The sequence below is a fragment of the Cnephaeus nilssonii genome (genome assembly GCF_951640355.1).
Source record: "Cnephaeus nilssonii genome assembly, chromosome: 8".
Taxonomy (NCBI): Eukaryota; Metazoa; Chordata; class Mammalia; order Chiroptera; family Vespertilionidae; genus Cnephaeus; species Cnephaeus nilssonii.
Window position 1 is genome coordinate 92,550,911 of NC_137079.1, and position 25,130 is coordinate 92,576,040.

A 25,130-nucleotide genomic window follows, 5' to 3' on the forward strand; every position below is an offset into this window, starting at 1 on the left:
GCCAGCAGGGGGGGAGCAGTGAGGGGTGACCAGGTCGGCATGGGGGGCAGTAAGAGGTGACCAGGCCAGTAGGGGGGGGGGCAGTTAGGGGCAACCAGGGCAGCGGGAGGGGGCAGTTGGGGGTAACCAGGCCAGCAGGGGCGGCAGTTAGGGGCAATAAGGCAGGCAGGCAGGTGAGCAGTTAGGAGCCAGTGGTCCCAGACTGGGAGAGGGTGCAGGCTGGGCTGAGTGGACACCCCCGCCCCCGTGCACAAATTTTGTGCACTCGGCCTCTAGTCTTTTATATTTAGTGATGCTTCAAACCACTCAACATTCATATACTACATATTGAAATATGGCTAAATTTATAATAATTACATGTATTTTGCTTAAAAATTAAATAATTTAAGAAAGACACAAACAATTTGAACCATAGCAAAGCAGAGTTACTTTTATAATCTCTCAGGTCCTCAGAATTCTGGCTATGTACAAAGTATGAAATATTTTAGAATAATATATACAAATTACAAATGTTAAAAGCATTTACTCTAACTACACCTAATATGAAACTTCTCTATGTCTGAGAAAAATGGAACATCACATTTTCAGCCAATTCTAATCAATACTAAATTGTTCTGCATATTGAGCCAAAATCTGCCTCCTTACTTTATTTATTGCTATAGGCCTACTCTCCAGAACAGTGGTTCTCAACCTTTCTAATGCTGCGACCCTTTAATACAGTTCCTCATGTTGTGGTGACCCCCAACCATAAAATTATTTTTGTTGCTACTTCCTAACTGTAGTTTTGCTACTGTTAATGAATCGTAATGTAAATATCTGTGTTTTCCGATGGTCTCAGGCAACCCTGCTAGTGGTTCTCAACCTGCGCAGTTATATTATAATATAACTAGAGGCCCGGTGCATGAAATTTGTGCACTTCGGGGGGGGGGAGGGTGTCCCTCAGCCCAGCCTGCACCCTCTCCAATCTGGGACCCCTCGAGGGATGTCCGACTGCCCGTTTAGGCCCGATCCCACCGGGCAGTCGGACATCCCTCTCACAATCCAGGACTGCTGGCTCCCAACTGCCCACCTGCCTGCCTTCCTGATTGCCCCTAACCACTTCTGCCTGCCAGCCTGATCACCCCCTAACCACTCTGCTGCCAGCCTGATTGATGTCTAACTGCTCCCCAGCCAGCCTGTTTGCCCCCAACTTCCCTCCTCTGCCAGCCTGGTCACCCCTAACTGCCCTCCCCTGCAGGGTTGATCGCCTCCAACTGCCCTCCCTTGCAGGCCTGGTGCCTCCCAACTGCCCTCCCCTGCTGGCCATCTTGTGGTGGCCATCTTGTGTCCACATGAGGCAGGATCTTTGACCACATGGGGGCAGCTATACTGTGTGTTGCAGTGATGGTCAATCTGCATATTACTCTTTTATTAGATAGGATAGAGGACTGGTGCATGGGTGGGGGCTGAATGGTTTGCCCTGAAGGGTGGGGGTTCCCTTGGGGCATGGGGCGGCCTGAGTGAGGGGCCTGTGGTGGTTTGCAGGCCGGCCACGCCCCCTGGCGACCCAAGAGGAGGCCCTGGTATCTGAAATTTATTTACCTTCTACAATTGAAACTTTGTAGCCTGGAGCAAAGCCAAGCCTGCTGCCCGCTCCGCGGCCAGCAGCAATTTCTGTTGGAGTTAATTCACCTTCTATAATTGAAACTTTGTAGCCTTGAGTGGAGGCTTAGGCCGGCAACAGGAGGCGCGGAAAGCTTGGTTTCTTTTGTTACCGTGGAAATCCAAGCCTCCCGCTGCTCGCTCCATGGCGATTTCTGTTGGAGTTAATTCACTTTCTATAATTGAAACTTTGTAGCCTTGAGTGGAGGCTTAGGCTGGCAACAGGATGGCTTCTTTTGTTACCGCAGAAACCCAAGCCTCCCTCCCGCTCTTGGTGGCTGTAGCCATCTTGGTTGGGTTTATTTGCATACTTGCTCCTGATTGGCTGGTGGGCGTGGCTTGGCTGGTGGGCGTGGCTTAGGTGTAGCGAAGGTGCAGTCAATTTGCATATTACTCTATTATTAGGTAGGATCTTCATGAAGACAGTACAACTGTCTTTTCAGTCTTAATCCTGAGTGCCTGTTACACAGAAAGCACTTAATACACAGCTGGTTGAAAGGAAAGAAAAAAAAAGAGAAAAAGGACAGCTGTGGCCTAATTTCCTACTTATGGACAATTATGATTTCTTAACATTTTTCTTTTCTTTTTTTTTAAACCCTAATTTCTTTTTATATGTATACTAGAGGCCCAGTAGTCGGACATCTCTCTCACAGTCCAGGACCCCTCCCTCACTTCTTACTGCCTGCCTGCTCGCTGCCGTGGAGGAGGGAGAGGCTCCCACCACCACCGCTGCACTCACCAGCCATGAGCCTGGCTTCTGGCTGAGTGGTGCTCCCCCTATAGGAGCGTACTGACCATCAGGGGGCAATTGCTGTGTTGAGCGGCTTCCCCCTGGTGGTCAGTGTGTGTCATAGCGACTGTTCGTTCTGCCGGTCATTCCACCATTGGGACAATTTGCATATTAGTCTTTTATTATATAGGATAGATGTTCTCCAATCCTTCTACTTCCAGGGAAAGGGGCAAAGGAGGGTTGCTGAAAGTGCTAAGGGAGGCAGCAGGGTGAACTTTTTTTTTTTTCGGGGGAAAGAGTTTTCCTCTGATAAGGGGCTCCAAAAGACAGTAGCCTACTTCTGCTACCCTCTGTCTCCAGAGACACAATTTCTGATTGGCATCTGGCAGGACAGAGCAGTTGCAGGTACAGGACTGGGAGCACCTTTCTGCATGCAGCTCCCTGGACCATCATGGGGCAGACGCTCAACACAGTAGCTGCGTTGGTTCTAATCATTTCTCACTGAACCAGGGATGCTGGGTGGTCTGGGGCAGGAGGGCAGAATGGAGGTGGGGCAGGGCTGGGCAGTAAGAAGTATGGGGTAGAAGACAAGGAGGTGCAGGAGGGAGAGGGTGAAATCTGTGTGTGTATGTGGGGGGGGGGTGAGGGCTGATGCAGAAGGAGAGTTGGGGTCAGCATAGGAAGGTTTGGAGATACTGGGGGAGTAAGAGGAACCAGCAGATGCCCAAACAGAGGAAAGGGTCTATGGAATCAGGTGGGGATCCACAAGGGTGAGTATAGACTAAGTCCCCTCCCCAGACCCTGACATCACAAGTGGCTAGTAGGAGGGGTCCATAGCAAGGCGCTGATCCCCTATACTTTGTGTCTGAGGCTCCAGAACATGTGGCCAACATGCAGCCCCCCTGTCACTCCCATCAAAGTGCTGCCATTTGGAACGCATTTGCAGACACATGGATTGTTTTTAAGTTAATGCTTTTTAATTCACTGTTTCCCACTTTTTTATTGAAAAGGCAGATTCTACAGGTGTGTGTTCCTTTATGGAGGTGGCAGGGGTGTTCTCCACAGGCAGAGATATGATGAGAGACAGAGACTAAAGCCCCAGCAAGACATAGGGAATGAGTAAACAGGATCAGAGAGCAAGGAACAGGGAGAGACACACAGGGCGAGACAGACAGGCACAGAGAACCCAGGAAGGCTAAGGGAGGGACTCAGCATTTGGGTCCTTAGGTTTCTATTATCTTGGCCTCCTGAGAATTCCCGTCTCTGCGAAGATTTGAGGCGGCTCTCCTTGTATCCTGCCACGGGAGTGCCTGCCTGGAGCTGAGGCTGTAGGATGAGGAAGGGAAAGAGTCTGGTGCTTGGCTTTTGGTGATCAGTTTGTCTCTGCCTGGATGTGCCACAGGACCCCAAAAGAGTGACTTTTCTAAGCTTTTGTTTGTACGTCCATACTGTGCATGCCTTCTCTGAGACGCCAAGTCCAAGGGAAAGGAGAAAGGTACAAATTCCTCACGAGGGAATAAGGCTTTATACTTTGAACTGCTAGCCTGAATCTGTGATCTAATTTTGTGGCAGGTTGTGTTGGAGTGGTGGCGGGGTAGGGTTTTATATTTCTGTACAGGCCCGGTGCACGGGTGGGGTCTGGCCAGCCCACTCCGATGGGCGTCAATTGGGGATGGGCCAGCAGGGGGGAGGGGCAGTGGGGGGTTGGGCAGCTGGCCCTGCTACCAATTGGGGTATTGGGGGCCGATCAGGGACCGGGCCAGTGGGGGGAGGGGACGATCTGGGCCAGATCAGGCCGGTTGATTGCCATAGTGCACGACATAGCCACCGGTCATTCCAGTCATTCTGGTCATTCTATCGATCGGTCGCTGGGCTTTTATGTACTAGGTGTATCGGTTAATAATGTGGATTTTGTAATCAAAGAAAACACAGTAATTTCAAGAGAAACATCAAAAATGCTTTATTCAAAGTAATGTCCATCGCTAGCTACACATTTCCACCATCTTTCAGGTAATTTGTGGATACCATCCCAATAGAACTTTTCTTGTTTTGAGACAAACCATGCAGAGACCCAATTTTCCACTTCTTCATGTTTTAAAGTGTTGATCAGATAATGCGTGTGCCATCGATAGGACAAGTGGTAATCTGAAGAAGCAAGGTCTGGTGAATACAGCGGGTGGGTTAATACTTCCCAGGCAAGATCTTTAACGTGTCTTTAACTGGTTTTGAAGTGTGTAATGGTGCATCATTGTTAAGCAAAATTATTTTGCGTGTCTTCTGGCACATTCTGGTCGTTTCACGATCAAACTGTGGTTCAAATTGATTATTTGTTGTTGGTAGCGAACAGCATTAACGGTTTTACCTGGTTTTAGAAGCTTATAATACACCACACCTTCCTGATCCCACCAAACGCAGAGCATTGTCTTCTTTCCGAAGCTATTTGGCCTTGCAGTCGATGTTGACAATTGGCCTGAATCAACCCATGATTTTGTGCATTTGAGATTCTCAAAAATAAATCCACTTTTCATCACCAGTCACAATTCCATGCAAAAAAGACTTTCTTTCATATCGTTGAAGCAACCTTTTACTGATGACTTTTTGGTTTTCCATTTGTCTTTTGTTCAGTTGATGTGGCACCCATTTTCCTTCCTTTAAAATCTTTCCCATTGCTTGTAAACGATCGAAAATTGTTTGCTGAGCAACTTTTAATATTTCTGCAAGTTGTTTTTGAGTCTGACACACATCTTCATCCAATAATGCTTGTAATTATTGGTCTTCAAACTTTTTTGGTTGACCTGGACATTCGTTGTCTTTCACATCGAAATCATCACTTTTAAAGCGGTTAAACCAGCATTCACAAGTATCATGAGATAGAGCATATTCACCATTAGCTTCCCACAGCACTTTTCTTCAAAATAATGAATTAAAACTTCCTGCAAATGCTCTTTTTTTGGTATGAAATTCGACATTTTTAAGTGTAAAAATATCTATGATGTTAACACCTTCATCAAATTAGACATATGAAGTTTTGAAGCTTGTTAATACAACAAAATAGCATACATATCAAATCACATATATATCAACATATGTGTAACTCCATCTATTGAAAAAATCCACATTATTTACTGGTACACCTAGTATATAGATATTTTATTGATTTCAGAAAGGAAGGGAGAAGGAGAGATAGAAACATCAATAATGAGAGAGAATCATTGATCGGCTGCCTCCTGCATGCCCCCTACTGGATACCAAGCCCAGGGTGAGATAAGGCCAGCAGGGGAGGGCAATTAGGGGTGATCAGGCAGGCAGAGGCAGTTGGGGGTGAGATCAGGCCAGCAGGGAGAGCAGCTGGGAGTGAGATCAGGCTGGTAGGGGAGGGCAGTTAGGGGCAATCAGACAGGCAAGCAGAGGCAGTTACAGGAGATCAGGCAGGCAGGCAGGCAAAGAGGCTAGGGGTGATCAGGCAGGCAGGCAGAGGCGTTAGGGGCAATCAGGCAGGCAGGCAGAGGTAGGTAGGGGCGATGTGCCCTTGACTGGAATCGAATCTGGGACCCTTCAGGCCACAGGCCGACGCTCTATCCACTGAGTCCAACCACTTAGGGCTTAATATATTGGTTAAAATCAAGAAACTCAGACAATATGACCTCTCAGTTTCTTCTAACTATCTGAATATATAAAAACCCAGGGTCCATAACAACCAACCGAAGGCTCGCCTGAACACCGGATTTCAGTCCTGCAGCCAGTGCTGTGACGACCCAGCACTGACTGCCGCTGGTGTGCGCGCACCAACCGAGCATTGACTGCCGAGGGGGTTGAAGATCAGACCCGGAGAGAGAGCCAGGGTCTAGTCCACAGCCTCTGTGGCAGCTGTTGATCAGCCATTGCCTCTCTCTTTCTCTCTGGGCTTTGACAGCAGCCACGCCTCTTTCTCTCCGGGCCTCTGTGGGGGCTGTTGATCAGACCCGCCTCTCTGATCAGGCCCAGAGACACTGGCTGGCATAGAAATTGACCAATCAGAACCAAATCTGGGTGAATTGTGAGGAGCCAATGGCTGCCTAGGATGCGGAGCTTTTGACGCTGACTGGCATAGAAAACGAAGAATCAGAACCAAATTGGCCAGCAGGGGAGGGCAGTTGGGGGTGAGATCAGGCCAGAAGGGGAGGGCAGTTAGGGGCGATCAGGCAGGCAGGCAGAGGCAGTTAGGGGCAATCAGGCAGGCAGGCAGGCAGGTGAGCGGTTAGGAGCCAGCAGTCCCAGACTGCAAGAGGGATGTCCCACTTGGCTGAGGGAACACGCCCTCTGTGCACAAATTTCATGCACCAGGCCAGTAGTCTATATACATAAAAAGCCAGCAACCGGAACACTGTAAGGATTGACTGGAATGACCAGTCTCTATGATGCCCACTGCGGCCAGTGAACTGGCCCAATTGGGGGGTGGGGCTGGCTGGGGGGCGGGGCTGTGGGAGGTTGGCCAGCTGGCCCCACCCATGATTGGACTCTCCCACCCCATCGAGGGCAGGGTGGCTGGCCAACCGTCCTCTGCGGCCCTTCCCCTTGACTGGCCTGCCCCTCCCCCTGGCCAGTCCTGCCCCCAATGGGCCCCCACCACCCCAACTGGCCTGCAGCCCCTCCTCCCCAGCTGGCCCAGCCCCTGATTGTCCCCCCTACCCCAATAGGGGGTGGGGCCATCCGGCCAACCTCTTGTAGCCCCTCCCCCCAGCCAACTCCACCCTCGATGGCCCCTACCACCCTGATCGGCCTACAGCCCCTCCCCCAGCCAGCTCCACCCCTGATCGACCCCACACAAACACACTAATCGAGGATGTGGCTAACCGGCCAACCTTCAGCCTTCTTCTCCTCCTGACAGGCCTGACCCTGATCCACTGATTGGGGCCAGGCTGGCCAGACCCCACCCATGCACAAATTCAAGCACCGGGCCTCTAGTAATAGCATAATGTTTTAATGTTTACAGTTCTTTGTCCTGAACACATTCCTGATAAATATATAATACTGAACAATTTTATAATATATCTACAGAAATTGTGTAGGTCCAAAACAATCTATAAAGTAGCTTATCTGCATGACACAATGAATATTCCATGACATATTCCATGTCACTCTGACATGTTTGTTAACATATTGGAATTTGGTATTATGGTTACATAGCTCCAATTATATTCATGTTAATTTAAAAAATAATTCACTAAATAGAGATTTTGGAGTTATATGCATGCAAGGAATAAATACAAACAGGGTAAGATCTGCTCTCTTACAGGTGTTGAGGCAGAAAAAATGGTTGAGAACTATAGATCTTCAATAGTAAGTTTCCTATTAATGAAAATAATTTTGTTTCAAAGAAAGGTGCTAAATTTAAAAGTATGTGAATCTTTACCAACTAATTAGAATCAAGATATACTTACTTTACTGTGGCACTTAGAAGGAAGTTCAACTGTGGCATTAACAGGTTGTCTGGGGCTGATAGGTAACGATCAAACTGAACCTAAATGAAACAGAGAAATGTAAAATAAAATTCGTATATTTCCTAACAGACAACTCAAAATATATTACCGTAGCTTTTAAGGGTTAAATATTCAGCAAAATCCCACATTCCAAATAACAAATTCTTTGTGATCAAAATGAGTTACTTCCTTAAACATTCTAACTAAACTCCCTAAAAGTGTCAGCTTTTTAATGTAGTCAATAACCAAAATGCCTACTTTTTAAAAAATATATTTTATTGATTTTTTACACAGAGAGGAAAGGAGAAGGATAGAGAGTTAGAAACATCAATGAGAGAGAAATATTGATCAGCTGCCTCCTGCACAACTCCTACTAGGGATGTGCCCGCAACCAAGGTACATGCCCTTGACCAGAATCGAACCTGGGACCTTGCAGTCCACAGGCCGATGCTCTATCCACTGAGCCAAACCAGTTAGGGCAGCAATGCCTACTTTTAAAATTCTGAATCTTAGCCATTAATTTTCATCTCCCTCACCAAGCTTTTGAGCAATAATATTAGCAAGAAGTAAAGTCATCGGATTTCAAATCTACCTTACTTTCTTAAATCCATTGTATTTGTTATTTATTCACTCAACTAATATTTACCAAACATCTACCATTAGAAACACACTATATTAGGTAATGTAAATATAATGGTGAGTGAAAAAGGACAGTCCCTAGCCTCACAGAGCTAATAGCCTAGTAAACAAAGGTAGTAAACAAATAATAATGTAAGTAAATATATATTCACAAACTGTGTTAAATGCTAGTAAGGAAGAAACCAAAGTACTATAAAAGCATAAACAGGAAGGACATACCTATTCTGTATGTTTGACATTTTAAGTAAGATCTTAAGAATAGACATTAAGTGTGTGTGTGGTGGGGGATTCAGGGAGTAGGGATGGCATGCATGAAGGCTTAAGGACAGAAAGAGAATGGCTAATAGTTAATATTCAACTTGTATGCTTTCTCAAAAAATTTTTAATTCTGACTGTAAAAGCACTAGGAAACCACTGAAGTAAGGGAATAATGTGGCTATAGCAAAAAGAATGGATGGGAAGGTTGTAATGGTAGTTGCAAGGACAAGAAATAGAGAGCTACATCTTTCTGGACGACCTTCCAGATGAAGCCGGAGCTGCGACGGCTGAGGCAAGAACGACCTTCCTGGATAACCAGTGGTCAGGGGGCGGGGCCAGTGAGCCTGCGCCACCAGGCCAGCCATGGTGGTCCCAGCACCCCCTTCCGCAGAGGCGGCGGGAGAGGCAGTGGCATAGGCCTGGTCCCGGTACCACGCTTTCTGCAGAGGCAGCAGAGGGGACTGCATGGTCCCAGTGCCTCACAGAGGTGAGAAGGGGCGTGACCATGGCGCCTCAACCTCCCACGGCCCCTCCCCCACCTGGCCCAGCCCCCGATCGGTCCCCCCAACCAGTGGGTGGGAGGCAGGGCCAGTGCTAAGGAGCAGCAAGCCAGCTTCTGGTTGAGCGGGGTTCCCTCCCACCCCTGCTCAGCCAGAAGCTGGGCTCACAAGTGGTGAGCGCAGGCAGGGCGTAAGGAGCAAGGCGTCCTGGACTGCAAGAGCCCCGGACTGTGAGAGGGATGTCTGAGTGCCGGTTTACGCACAGGGGGACTGGGCCTAAGCCGGCAAGTGGACATCCCCTGAGGGGTCCCACACTGCGAGAGGGCGCAGGCCAGGCTGAGGGACCCCCCAAGAACCCAGTGCATGAATTTCGTGCACCAGGCCTCTAGTAGGGCAATAAAGGTGAAGAGGAGAGGAAAAATTTGAGAGAATTAAAAAGTAAAATTATCAAGATTTGGTTAGTGACAGGATGAAAGGATTGACTCTCAAATTTTGGATCTGTATAATTTAATTCACAGTATTGTCACAAATCATAACTATATAATTTAGACATTTATTTAGTTGTGTAACAGCTGCATCCTTTACTAGATCATGTGCCTTTTAATCCCAATTCTTAGTATGTTGCCTAGAAAACAGCAGATACTTGGTCAATAACTGTTGATATAATAAATGGATAGATGCTCTTACCATTGTGAGTTAAGAATACTTGGAAGAACCTGAGATTGAGGGTGGGGCTAGGGAAGAGTTATAAGAGTTCAGTTTTAGAGATGCTGAATTGAAGCATCCAAGTGGAGGCAACAGACAGTTAGTTATATATAAAACTAGAGGCCTGGTGCACCAAATTCATGCGTCGGGGGGTCCCCTCAGCCCAGCCTGCACCCTCTCCAATCCGGGACCCCTCTAGACCGGCAGTCAGACATCCCTCTCACAATCCTGTACCCCTGTCTCATAATTGTTCACCTACCTGCCTGCCTGGTCCCCCATAACTGCCCCCTGCTGCTGGCCAGGTCGCCCCTAACTGTCCCCCCCGGCTGGCTTGGTCGTCCCCCAACTGTCCCCCTGCTGGCCTGGTTGCCCCCAACTGCCCACCCTGCTGGCCTGGTTGCCCCTCACGGACCCCCGCTGGCCTGGCTGCCCCACGCAGCCTGCTTGTTTAATCATCTGGTCGTCCCTCGGGCCGGCCCTGGGCGGCTGGGCGACCGCCATCTGAGGCTTGGCTGTGCCTCGGGCCAGCCCTGGGTGGCTGGGGTCCGAGGGGACTGGGGGACTCCGGAGGCAGGCGCACAGAGCGTCTGGAGCCACCTGGGGATGGGCCCAGCCGTGTTGTGCGCCTGCTGCCCCAGCGGGGCTGAGGGGACTGGGTGCCACCATCTTGTGGCTGTGGGCACCGCCATCTTGTGGCTGTGGGCACCGCCATCTTTGAAGGCATAGCAGTCAATTAGCATATTCCCTCCTTATTGTCTGTGGGCGCAGCCACCTTTGTGAGGGTGTGATGGTCAATTAGCATATTCCCTCTTTATTAGATAGGATGATAGATCACAAACCAAATTCAATCAAGACTTTGTTTCTTTAATGACACAAAATATATCCAAGATAATTATTTTCACCCTGGCCACGTGTTTCAGTTGGTTGGAACATCGTCCTGTACTCCAATAAAATGTGGGTTCAATTCCTGGTCAAGGCATATTTCTAGGCTGTGGATTTGATCCTGTGCATATGGGAGACAATCAATCAATGTTTCTTTCTCCTCTCTCTCTCATCTTCTCTATCTCTATCTCTGCTCTTGTGTGTGTCTCTCTCCCTTCCTCTCTTGCTAAAAAATCAATAAAAACATATCCTCAGGTGAGGATTTTAAAAAAGAATTATTTTCAAAGTTAAAAAGAAGGAAAATAAGAATTTTAAAGGAGTTTAAATATATTTTGTGGGTTTATATTATAGACTGGATGTGTGTTGGGTAGAAGAAGAAACAGAGGGAGGAAACACATTTATTGAGTACTAACTATGGTTACTGATCTTCATGTAGACATTTCCTCATTTTGGGGAAGTAAATATCTTGAAGTGGAATTACTGGGTAGAATGGCAACATTATAGTTAACTTTCTAAGAAACTTATCTTTTAAAATATGCTAAAACGTATTCATTTTCATTTATTTTTATTTGAATGTTGCGTAATAAAAAGTTTTGCATTTCTAAGTTTTTACTTTATGTTTCACATATAGAGGTTATAACTGTTACTTCTTTTTTTAAAAAAAAAAATATTTTATTGATTTTTTACAGAGAGGAAGGGAGAAGGATAGAGAGTTAGAAACATTGATGAGAGAGAAACACCAATCAGCTGCCTCCTGCATACCTCCTACTGGTTATGTGTCCTGACTGGAATCGAACCTGGGACCTTTCAGTCCACAGGCCGATGCTCTATCCACTGAGCCAAACCAGTTAGGGCCATAACCGTTACTTCTTCTTTTTTTTTTTTTTATCATGGCATAATGTACCTATTCATCAGATTTATTGTTTTTAAAATCTACCTTGTCTAATATTAGCTATGAATCCTTAGCATTTGTAAGGTATACTGAGCCTATCCCTTTATTTTCAGTTAAATTATCTCTGTAAGGTGATAGAAAGAAAAGCCCTGAGGGGGGAAAACAACAACAATAAAAAAAAAACGGCATCTAAGAGAACTATTTATTAAAGTCAAACTATTGTGGTAGTGAGTATATGTGAATATTTAAACACTTAGGATAGGTAATACAGTACAGTAGTTAAGAGTATAAGTACTGGGTTGAATGGGGTTGTTAGGAGGAATAAAGAGTTCACGTCTAAAAAATGCTTAGCAGGCTCAATAAACTTAACGGCTGTTATTATTCATACTTGGTATTATTATTATTAGTGTTATTATCATAAATCTTCCAAAGGGGAACATCTTATGAGGGCTAAATGAGTATCGTCCAATTGAGGAATTGGATACAAAGAATATATATGCATGCCAAGAATATACTTAAGACATGGACATGCTATAAAAAGTGGTGCTCATAAGGAAAGAGATGTGCAAACAAGGTCTTCACTTGAAAAGCAATAATGTGGAGAATCGGTTGAGTCTGACACTGAAGGGTAATATAGTACTTTAAGACTGGAATGAAATTTCAGGTATCATCTAAGAAAGAAGTCAAAAACCATAAAACAAAGATCACTGACAATAAGTAGAAAGTCTAGAGTGCTACAGCCTAATTTTTTTGTGTCTGTCATTTCTGTTTCTCCATTAGGTTAAGAGTAAAATTCTGAAAATGAACAAAAAAAACTACACATAAATAAAGAGTCTACTAGGGTATGGTAGAATATTACTACAAATGTATGTCTTCATCAGACTTCCTTAGTAGACGGAATACATGTACAATCATTATTATTGGAGCCAGTGTGAATATAGCATATCAAGAGATAAAAAATATCACCAAAGACAAAATACTTACACAGAAAAAAAATTAAGAATAATGTTCGAAAAGCGGCATAAGAAATACAGTTAATTAACTATAAGGGATCTCTGATAAGACTGTCATGTGATTTCTCAATAGAAATTTTTTCAGATCAGAAAGAATTGTGACAAAATATTCAAAATGATTAAAGCAAGGACCTACAACCAAGACTACTCTACTTAGCAATGATATCATTCAAAATTGAAGAAGAAATAAAGGGCTTCTGAGACAAAAAAAAAGCTAAAGGAGTTTATCAGCAACAAACCAGTATTATAAGAAGTGATAAAGAAACTTCTTTAAGAAGAAGAAAACAAGAACATAAATATAAATAAAATGGCAATAAATATGTACCTATCAATAATTACATTAAATGTAAATGTATTACCCCCAGTTGGGTGGCTTAGTTGGTTGGAGTGTCGTCCAGTACACCAAAGATTGCGGGTTTGATTCATGGCCAAGGTACATACCTAGGTTGTGGGTCCAATCTCTGGTCAGGACACATATGGGAGGCAACTGATGGATGTTTCTCATCTCTCTCTCTCTCTCTCCCTCCCTCCCTCTCTCTCTCTCTCTCCCCCACCCACTTGCTCTCTAAAGTCAATAAAAACATATCCTTGGGTGAGGATCTATAATAATAAAAACATAACATGCTAATTAGACCGGATAGCCGAATGACCTTCTGGACAGCCTTCCAGATGAAGCCGGGAGGCCAAGGCAGCTGCTGTGGCTGCAAGGGCCAAGCCAATTGCACAAATTTCGTGCATCGGGCCTCTAGTTTAAAAATAAAATAAAATAAATATAAATGGATTAAATGCTCCAATCAAAAGACATCAGGTAGCTGAATAAGAAAACAAGATCCATACATATGCTATCTACAAGAGACCCACCTCAGATCGAAAGACACAAAATGAAAGTAAAGAAATAGAAAAAGTTATTTCATGCAAATGCAAACAAAGAAAACTGACTTAGTAATACTTACATGAGACAAAATAGACTTTAAAACAAAGGTTATAATAAAGGACAAAGAAGGATAAAGGGATCAACTCAACATGAGAATATAACCCTTGTAAACATTTAAGGATACAATATAGCATCTAAATATATAAAAGAATCTTTTGATGGACATAAAGAGAGAGAACAATATTAATACAGTCATCGTAGGGTACTTTAACACCCCATTGACATCAATGGATAAAGCTTCCAGACAGAAAATCAACAAGGAAAGGAGGGCCTTGAATGTCACCTTAGGCCAGATTAATTTAATTTATATTCTCAGAGCATTTCATAAGAAAATAGAATATACAGTCTTTTCAAGTACACATGGAACATTTTCCAGGACAGACCACATGTTAAGTCAAAATACAAGTTTCAATAAATTTAAAAAGATTGAAATTATATCAACTATCTTCTTCAACACAATGAATCTAGAAATAAATTACAAGAAAAAAACTGAAAAAACACACACAAATACATAGAGGCTAAATAACATGTTACTAACAAGGAATGTGTTAACAATGAGATCAAGGAAGAAATCCAAAGATGCCTTGAAACAAATGAAAAGAAAAACTCAACAACCTAAAATCTATGGGATACGACGAAAGCAGTCCTAGGAGGACTCCCATCTAGAGAAACAAGAAAAATCTCAAATGAACAATATAAATTTACACCTAAAGAAACTAGAAAAAGAACAACAAACAAAGACCAAGTAAATAGAAAGAAGGATATAATAAAATTCAGAATAATAATAAACAAAATAAAGTCTAACAAAAATACCAGATAGATAGATAGATAGATAGATAGATAGGTAGATAGAGAGATAGAGAGATAGGTAGGTAGGTAGGTAGATACTGGAGGCCCGATGAACGAAATTTGTGCAAGGGGACCGGCCCTTGCAGCTGTGGCGGCTTCCCTCGGCCTGAGGCAACCACTTGGCCCTCACAGCCCCAGCTTCATCCGGAAGGTCATCCAGAGGATGTCCAGTCTAATTAGCAATTATGCTTTTATTATTATAGATATGTAACCAAAGACTTATTCTTTGAAAAAATAAACAAGATTAAAAAAACTTTAACCAGACTCATAAAAAAAAACAAAACAACAGAGAGAAGAGCTGAGTAAATAAAATCAGAAATAAAATACAAGTGACAATGTATACCACAGAAATACAAGGATTATAAAAAAAATAATGTGAAAAATTACCGTACTTTCCGGCATATAAGACGACTGGGCGTATAAGATTTTCCTGGGTTAAAAAGTCATTTTATATGCCGGAAAATATGGTATATTGGACTATATTGATGGGATTAGATATAATGGATTAGGTATATTGGACTACCGTGTTTTCCGGCATATAAGACAACTTTTTAACCCAGGAAAATCTTATACGACCAGTCGTTTTATACACTGGAAAATACAGTAACTGTCAAAAATCAGAAAATCTGGAAAAATGGGTAAATTCCTAGAAACATACAATTTTCCAAAATCAAATCCAGAAGAAACAGAAAATCTGAACACACTGATAATGACCAGCAAAGTATGATTAAAAAAAAAACACAACTGTCAACAAACAAAAGTCCTGGAATGAATGGTTCCACAGAAAAACTAACATATATCTTTCTCAATCTATTCCAAAAAGTATTTTGAGGGAAGGAAGACTACCAAGCTCATTTTACAAGGCCAGCACTATACTAATTCCAAAACTAGATAGCACTACAAAAAAAAAAAAAAAGAAATATATATATATATATATATATATATATATATATGCCAATATCTCTGATGAACATAGATGCAAAAATCCTCAACAAAATACTAGCACATCGAATCCAATAATACACTAATGATGATCCCACCATGATCAAATAGGATTTATTCCAGGGACACAAGATTGGTTCAATATCCACAAATCTATTAATGTGACATACTACATAAACAAAACAAAGGATAAAAATCACATGATTATATGAATAGATGCAGAAAGAGCATCTAAGACTATCCAGCACCCATTTCTGGGAATAACTCTCAGCAAAATGGAAATACTAGTATAAAAAACATACCTCCATATTATCAAGGCCATAAAAGACAAACCCGCAAGACAACAGCATACTAAATAAGGAAAAACTAAAAACCCTTTAAGGTAAGTTACAAGACAGGGATGCCCACTTTCACCACTTTGATTCAACACTAGAGGCCCGGTGCATGAATTCATGCATGGGTGGGGTCCCTCGGCCTGGCTGGCGATTGAGGCCTATTGGGTGGCCGGCCGGCCAAGGGGAGGGACCGCAGGAGGTTGGCCTGCCAGCCCCCCAATCAGAGCCAATGTGGGGGTCGGCTGGGGGAAAGGGCTGTGGGAGGTTGGCCGGCCAGGGGGGTGGAGGGGCAGTGGAAGGTTGGCCGGCCAAGGGGGAGGGGCCATGGGACGCTGGCTGGGCAGGGGAGGCGGAGGGGCCGTGAGAGGTTGGCCAGCCAGCCGGGGGTGGTGGAAGGAGCCAGGAAAGGTTAGCCAGTGTGGGGGGAAAGGGAGGCCTTGGGAGAATGGCTGTGGGAGCGCACTGACCACCAGGGGGCAGTTCCTACATTGAGCATCTGGCCCCTGGTGGTCAGTGTGCATCACAGTAACTGATCGACTGGTAGTTACGGTCATTACGGTCATTAGGTCATAATGGTAGCTTAGGATTTTATATATATACTAGTAGCCCTGCACACAAATCCGTGCACGAGTAGTTCTCTGCGGGGCCTGGCCGCTCTGCGCCTGCTACCCAGAGACTCTCCACGGCCCAGAGGCCCATCTGTGCCCCTGCCTGGCCAGAGGCCCATTCGCAGCTGGGCGCAGAATGCTTGCATCATCGCCAGGGTGACAACACAAGTGTTCCCCCCACCCCGCCCAGCCACTCCATGCCCACTGCCCAGAGGCCCTCTGTGGCTGGGGTGGAACGCTTGCCTCGTCACTGCGGTGATAAAACAAGCATTCCGCCAGGCCGCTCCGCTGCCCGCTCTCAGTGGCCGCCCCCCCAGGACTGGGGGACTCAGGTGGGGCTGAGAGGACTGGGCATCACGATCTTGTGGCTAGGGTGCCGCCATCTTTGTGATGGAGTGACAGTTAATTTGAATATTACCCTTTTATTAGATAGAACTAGTAGCCTTGTGCACGAGATTTGTGTACGTTAAAAGGGAATTAACTAGAGGAAATATTTTAATATTGCCATTTTGTTTCCATCTCTCCATACCAGTCTCCCATTCTCTGTCTCTCTTTGTTTTTCTCAGCAGTCCTCCAGGACTCCCTGCCTCCCTATCTCTTTCTTCCTCTTTCCCGGCTGGGAGGAGGCGGGGCCAGTGGGGGCAGCTCCACCCTCTGCCTGCCCTGGGGCCTTATTCTGAGAAAGGCTCCGAGATTAAGCTGGGAGGGAAGGAAAGAAAGGGAGAAAATGCTGTGAGCTGGTGGGCACTGTGTGTCTGTGCCTGTGTGCGATTGTGAGTGAGTGTGAGTGTTGGCCCCGCTGCCACAAGTCCCCACATACCGGAGCCTGCTGCACTCGCAGCCTGGGCATTAGGTCGAGCCTTTGATCGTTGTGGATGTTATGGACCCTGGCTCTTTATATATATAGACTAAAGGCCCAGCGTATGACATTCATGCACTGGGGGAGGGGTCCCTCAGCCCAGGCTGCACCCTTTTGCAGTCCAGGAGCCTTAGGGGGATGTCCAACTGCAGCTTAGGCCCGCTCCCCAGAGCGGGCCACTGTGCTGCCCAGCCATCAGCCTGGCTTGTGGGTGAGCACTGGCCACTAGGGGGCAGCTCCTGCATTGAGTGTCTGCGGTCAGTGCACGTCATAGCAACCAGACATTCCACCATTCGGTCAATTTGCATATTACCCTTTTATTATATAGGGTAGGTAATATTGGAAGTTTTAGCCACAGCAATCAGACAAGAAGAAATAAAAGGCACTCAAATTGGTAAGGAATAAGTAAAACTGTCATTATTTGAAGATAACATGATACTGTATATAGAGAACCCTAAAAAATTCCACCAAAACTACTAGAACTCATAAATTCAGTAAATAGCAAAGTACTAAATAAATACTCAAAAATTGGTTGAAATTTTATACACCCATAATGAGCTACAAGAAAGGGAAACTAAGAAAACGATACCATTTACAACTGCATTTTTAAAAAAACACCTAGGAATAAATCTAATGATGAAAGAAAGAGACCTGTACTCAAAAAATTATGACATTAAAGAAACTGAAAAAGATACAAACAAATATAAGCATATGTACACTGTGCTCATGGATGGGAAGAATTAATATCACTAAAATGTCCATACTACCCAATATAATCTACAGATTCAATGCAATCTCTATCAAAAAATCAATGGCATTTTTCACACAACTAGAACAAATAATCCTAAAATTTATATGCTTCCTGATATCCAACTATTTAAAGACTACTGTAATCAAGAGTATAGTACTGGTATAAAAACAGAACCACAGATAAATGGAAGAGAATAGAGCCAGACATAAACCTACATGTATATGACCAATCTATACTAATAAATGGTAATATGCTAATTAGGGCAAACGTCTTCCGGACAACTTTCTGGACGTCCTTCCAGACAAAGCCGCAGTGGCTGCAAAGGGCCCAGGCTCAGGCCAGCAGTGGCAGCAGCAGCAGGGTAATGGGGGCGGCGCCTTCCCTGATCCGCCAGGTCGCCTCCTGCAAAGGGAAGCCAGACTGCGGCTTAGGCCGGGGGTGAGGCAGAGGCAGTTAGGGATGATCAGGCCAGATGATCAGCAGGGGAGCAAGTTAGGGGCGATCAGGCCGGAAGGGGGGCAAGGTAGGAGTGATCAGGTCAGCAGGGGGGCAAGTTAGGGTCGATCAGGCCAGCAGGGGGGCAAGTTAGGGTCGATCAGGCCAGCAGGGGGGCAAGGTAAGAGCAGTCAGGCTGGCAGGGGAGCAAGTTATGGTCAATCAGTCTGACAGGAGGGAATGGCAGGGGTGATTAGGCAGGCAGGAGAACAAGGTAGGAGCAAGGGCTGGCAGGGGGGCAAGCTACGGAAGATAAGGCTGGCAGGCGGGCAAGGTAGGGGCTATCAGGCCAGCAGGGGGGCAAGTGAGGGGTGATCAGGCCAGCAGGCAGAGGCCGTTAGGGGCGATCAGGCAGGCAGGCAAGCAGTTAGGAGCCAGCCATCCCGGATTGTGAGAGGGATGTCTGACTGCTGGTTTAGGCACAATACATGTGGGATTGGGCCTAAACCGGCAGTCCAACATCCCCCGAGAGGTCCCAGATTGGAGAGGGTTCAAGCTGGGCTGAGGGACCCCCCCCCGTAAACGAATTTTGTGCACCATGCCTCTAGTCCTATATCATAAAAGGCTAATATGCAAATTGACCAAACGGCAGAACGACTGGTCACTATGACGTGCACTGACCACCAGGGTGAGTTCCGCTCAGCCACAAGCTGGGCTCACGGCTGGCGAGCACAGTGGCGGTGGCAGGAGTCTCACCTACCTCCACAGCAGCGCTAAGGATGTCCGATTGATGCTTAGGCCCACTCCCTACCCTAGGGAGAGCGGGCCTAAGTATCAGTTGGACATACCCCAAGGGCTCTCGGACTGCAAGAGGGTGCAGGGTGGCCTGAGGGAACCCTCCCACCGAGTGTACAAATTTCGTGCACCAGGCCTCTAGTTAATATATGAAAAGGAAGACAAAGACATACAATAGGTTAAAGGTAGTCTACTCAGTAAATGGTGCTGGGAAAACTGGACAGATACATGTTAAAAAATGAAGCTAGACTTATTCTCATACAATATACTAAAAAAAAAAATCAAGATGAATTAAGAACTTAAATGTAAGAATCAAAACCATAAAATTCCTAGAAGAAAAAATAGAGAGTAAAATCTTTGACATTTCTCTTAGCATTATTTTTTTCTGTCGTATCTCCTCCAGAAAAGGAAACAAAAGAAAAATTAAACAAATGGGACTACATCAAACTAAAAGGGTTTTGCACAGAAAAGGAAACCATCAACAAAATGAAAAGAGAACCTAATGAATGAGAGGAGATATTTGCCAATTCTATTTCTGATAAGGGATTAATATCAAAATTTATAAAGAACTCATTATTAGTCAACACCAAAAAATAAAAACCTCAATCAATCCAATTAAAAAATAGGCAGAAGACCTCAATACAATAGACACTTCTCCAAAAACAACAACATACAGATGGCCATGCTCAATTTGACTAATCATTAGAGAAATGCAAATTAAAACTACAATGAGATATTACCTCACTCCTTTCAGAATGGCTCTCATCAATAAATAAAATTTAAAAAAGTGTTGGTGAGGATGTAGAGAAAAAGGAACCCTCATGCACTGTTGGTGGAAAGCAGATTGGTGAAGCCACTATGGAAAACATTACGGAGGTTCCTCAAAAAATTAAAAAATGAAACTGCCTTATGACACAGCAATTCCACTTCTGGTATATACCGGAAGAAATCCAAAACACTAATTCAAAAGAATAAATGCACCCATATGTTCATTTCAGCATTATTTATAATAGCCAAGCTACAGAAGCAACCCAAGTGCCCATCAAAAGAAGAATGGATAAAAAAGTTGTGGAAGGAACTAAGATGGCAGCACAGGTAAACACCTGTACTTGCTGCCTCTCACAACCACATCAAAATTACACCTAAAAGACAGAACAACTATCATCCAGAACCATAGGAAATCTGGCTGAGTGGAAGTTCTACAACTAGAGGTAAAGAAGAAAGTGCGTTAAGACTGGTAGGAGGTGTGGAGGCGTGGAATGGGCTGGCACCCAGGTGCACTGCTTTTTTAATCAGGAGGGAGATACAAGATCCCGTTTGCTCTGAACTCCAGTTCTGGGTGAGCCTCTGGGGGACCCAGACACGAATGGGGACAAACTGAACTGTCTAGCATCAGGACAGGAACAGGAGGGCAGATTTTTTTCACACAGAGGTGCTCATAGTGGTCATTATTGTGTGCTAGGACCTCTCTGGTGCAGGGCTGCCTGGCAGCCATTGCTGTTTGCTCCACCCAGGAGATTCCCCGAGACCCTGCCCCACCCAATTTACACCCCCACCCAAGCTGTGCACAGCGGCTTTTGCATATGAATGGCCTGTCTTTTCTCAGCCTAAAACCTGTCAAACAGGCAGCAGCAGCAGCCTGCCTTGCTACACAGCTGGGCCTCGTCTGAGCATTTCCAAACCTGATAAAAAGAGGAGGAATCTGCAGCGCATACTGGGCGACCCCAGGTAGTGGCTGACTTTGCACCTCCTGGGAGATCCAAGAGCCAGTGTACCCAGTGGTCAGTGTGAGACCATACCAGATTACAACTCTTCACATCCATAAGTGACACACTCAAGGGGCAGACTCAGTGAGCACCAAAGCCCCACGGAAGCAAGTCCTGCCCCATATAAAGGTGTCTCCTGCACAGCAGCTCTTCCATTGTAGGCACAGCTGGTTCTCACAGCCAATTAGCCTGGAGGTCAATTCCTCACAGTGATACCAATAGCATTCAAGGCTTAAATACAACAAGACTATGCACACAGCCCACAAAGGGGTGCACCAAGAGCATCTACCTCAGGTGACTGGGGAGGCTGAGCCACTGGGCCCTATAGGACACCTACCACATAAGGCCTCTCTATCAACTCAAGGAGACTTAGCAGCTACCCAATACATAGAAACAAACACAGGGAAGCAGCCAAAATGCAGAGACAAAGAAACATGTCACAAATAAAAGAAATGGATGAAAGCAAACTACTGGATATAGAGTTCAAAACCACAGTTATAAGGTTACCCAAGAATCTTCTAGAAACTTCCAAGGAACTTAGTGAGACCTTCAAGGATCTTAGTGAGAATGCCAAAAAATTGGAAAAGGACCAGTCAGAAATTAAGCATATACTGACTGAAATAAAGAATAATATACAGAGATTCAACAGCAGACTAGAGGATCCCAAGAATCAAGTCAAAGATTTGAAGTACGAGGAAGCAAAAATCACCCAACCAGAAGAGCAAAAAGAAAAAGAATCCAAAAATATGAAGATAGTGTAAGGAGCCTCTGAGACAACTTCAAGCGTACCAACATCAGAATTATGGGGGTGCCAGAAGAAGAGAGAAAGATATTGAAAACCTATTTGAAGAAATAATGACATAAAATGTCCCCTACCTGGTGAAAGAAATAGACTTACAAGTCCAGGAAGCACAGAGATCCCCAAACAAGACGAATCCAAAGAGGACCACACCAAGACACATCATAATTAAAATGCCAAGGGCAAAAGACAAAGAGAGAATCTTAAAAGCAACAAGAGAAAAACAGTTAGTTACCTACAAGCGAGTACCATACTACTGTCAGCTGATTTCTCAACAGAAACTATGCAGGCCAGAAGAGAATGGCAAGAAATATTCAAAGTGATGAATAGCAAGAACCTACAACCAAGATTACTCTACCCAGCAAAGGTATCATTTAGAATTGAAGGTTAGATAAAGAGCTTCACAGATAAGAAAAAGCTAAAGGAGTTCATCACCACCAAACCAGTATTATATGAAATATAAGAGAAGAGGAAAAAGAAGAAAAAGGTAAAGATAAAAAATTATGAACAACAAAGTCACAACAAATACATATCTATCAACAAATGAATCTAAAAATCAAGTGAATAAAAAATCTGAAGAACAGAATAAACTGGTTAATGTAATAGAATCAGGGGCATGGAAAGGGAGCAGACTGACAATTCTTGGCGGGAAGGGAGGGCAGTGCGAGGAGAGATTGGACAAAGAGCTTACACCTATGGATGAGGACAGTGGTGGGGGGGAGAGGGCCTGGGGTGAAGTGGGAACTGAGTGGAGGGTAGCTATGGGGGGGGGGTGGAAAAAGAGTAACTGTAATAATCTGAACAATAAAGATTTTTTAAAAAACTTGTAGTACATATATACAATGGTGTATTACTTGGCCATAAAAAAGAATGAAATCTTACCATTTGCAAAATGGGTGGATTTCAAGGATATTATGCTAAGTGAAATAAGTCAAACAGAAAACAAAAAATACCTTATTATTTCACTCATACATGGAATTTAAAGAACAAAATAAATAAACAAAATAGGTATAGACTCATAGATACAGAAAACAGACTGATGGTTGCCTGAGGGGAGGGGAATTGAGGGGCTGGTGAAGAAGGAGAGAAGTACAAACTGGTAGTTACAAAATAGTCATGGGGATGTAAAGTATAGCATATTGTAATAACTATCATGTCAGGTAGGTACTTGAAATAGCAGATGGATCACTTTGTAAAGTATATGAGTGTCTAATTGCTATACTGTACACCTGAAACTAATACAAAATAACATTGAATGTAAACTGTAATTGAAAATAAAATTAAAATAAATTTTTAAAAAGAATAATGTTCCGTAAGGAAACCTATATTGAAATGATTTATTATGAACTTACCATTGCAGCCTTCAGTGCCACAGAATCTAGGTTGGGAAAATTAGCTAAAGAACCCTAAAATAAATAAATTAATTAATACACACACAAACAAAAAAGAAAAGGAAACAAGATGCAAAAAACATGCTATGCATTTCAGTTCATTTATAAAATACTAGAGGCCCAGTGCATGAATTTGTGCACAGGTGGGGTCTGGCCAGCCTGGCCCCAATCAGGGTAGATCAGGGCTGGGCCTGTCAGGAGGAGGAGTCGACGGGAAGTTGGGGGCAGGGGCTGAGGGCGGTTGGCTGGCAGGCCCCGCCCTTGATTGGGGTTTGGGGACTGATCCAGGGTCAGCAGCTGGGGGAGGGGCTGTGGAGTTTGGCTGGCCGGCCCCACCCCTGGTTGATGTATGTGGGTCCAATCAGGGGCAGAGCTGGCCAGGAAGAGGGGCCTCAGGTGGTTGTCCAATCAGCCCTGCCCATGATGGGGTGGTGGGGGCCTATCAGGGGTGGAGCCGGCTGGGGGGAGAGAATGCAGGAGGGTGGCCAGCCGACCATGTCCCCTATTGTGTGTGGGGGTTGATCAGGGGCTGGGCCGGCCAGGGGCAAGGGCCACAGGGGCAGGGGGTTAGCCAGCCATCCAGCCCTCGATCAGGGTGGCAGAAGTCAATCTGGGGCAGGGCCAGCCGGGGGGTAGGGACCATGGGAGGTTGGAGGCCGGCCCTACCCCAGATCGGGCCAGTTCACTGGCTGCAGTGGGCGTCATAGCGACCAGTCGTTCCAGACGTTACAGCATTCTGGTCACTGACTTTTTATAATATACACTGAGTGGCCAGAGTATTATGATCTCTAAACGCATAATAATCTGGCCACTCAGTGTATAACCTATATAATAAAAGGCTAATATGCAAATTGTCCCCTCGACCAGGAGTTCGACCAGCAGGCAGGCTGGCCAACTGCCCATGTCCCCTCCCCCTGGCCAGGCTGGCCGAACCCCACCCATGCACAAATTCATGCACCAGGTCTCTAATATACTATATATTATCAGTATAATACACACACACACACACTCTGAGTGGCCAGATTATTATGCGTTCAGAGATCATAATGGGATTTAATATCACTCAGTGTAGATAGTCCATTAGTGAATTGCCCACATTTGGAAATTTAGCTTATTTCCAAAGAACTCAAGTGTCATCTCTTCAACCTCAATTATAACAGGGATCATGATATGTTCATTTTTATATAAGTAGCAGAAAGGCACTCAATATTTGTTGGAGAGAGTAAAAAGCACATGTTTATTAACAATGGAAAAATCAGGATATCTCACATAAGCAAAAAAATGCAATTAGGCAGTTAGAGAATGGCAATGAGACATGGAGGCTTTAAGCATTAAACTTTGACAACTTTATCCTATCTAATAAAAGGGTAATATGCAAATTTACTGTCACTCCAACACACAAGATGGTTGCCCCCATGTGGACACAAGGTGGCTGCCACAAGATGGCCAGCAGGGGAGGGCAGTTGTGGGCGATCAGGGCAGCAGGGGAGGACAGTTGGGAGGGACCAGGCCTGCAGGGGAGGGCAGCTGGGGGCGATCAGGCCTGCAGGGGTGGGCAGTTAGGGGTGACCGGGCTGGCAGAGGAGGGCAGTTGGGGGAGAACCAGGTTTGCAGGGGAGGGCAGTTGGGGGCAACCAGGCCTGTAGGGGAGGGCAGTTGGGGGCGATCAGGCCAACAGGAGAGAGCAGTTAGGGGCAATCGGGCCAGCAGGGGAGCAGTTAGGCATCGATCAGGCTGGCAGGGGAGTGGTTAGGGGGTGATGAGGCTGGCAGGCAGAAGTGGTTAGGGGCAATCAGGCAGGCAGGCGAGCGGTTAGGAGTCAGCAGTCCTAGATTGTGAGAGGGCTGTCCGACAGCCCGTTTAGGCCTGATCCCAGCTTGGAATTGGGCCTAAACGGGCAGTCGGACATCCCTAGAGGGGTCCCAAGTTGGAGAGGGTGCAGGCTGG

At 45.1% G+C, this 25,130-nt stretch overlaps 1 protein-coding gene across 2 annotated transcripts in view; it reads right to left on the minus strand.

Moving 5' to 3' along the window:
• The window catches only part of COG6 (component of oligomeric golgi complex 6), a 130,830-nt gene that overhangs the window by 22,713 nt on the left and 82,987 nt on the right, over positions 1-25,130 (minus strand). For both annotated transcript variants that reach the window (XM_079779001.1, XM_079779000.1), the window contains exons 17-18: positions 23,145-23,198; positions 7,792-7,871 (exon numbers count right to left, since the gene is read on the minus strand). In XM_079779001.1, coding sequence (XP_079635127.1) covers positions 7,792-7,871; positions 23,145-23,198 — 134 coding nt within the window. The remainder of the gene's footprint in view (positions 1-7,791; positions 7,872-23,144; positions 23,199-25,130) is intronic.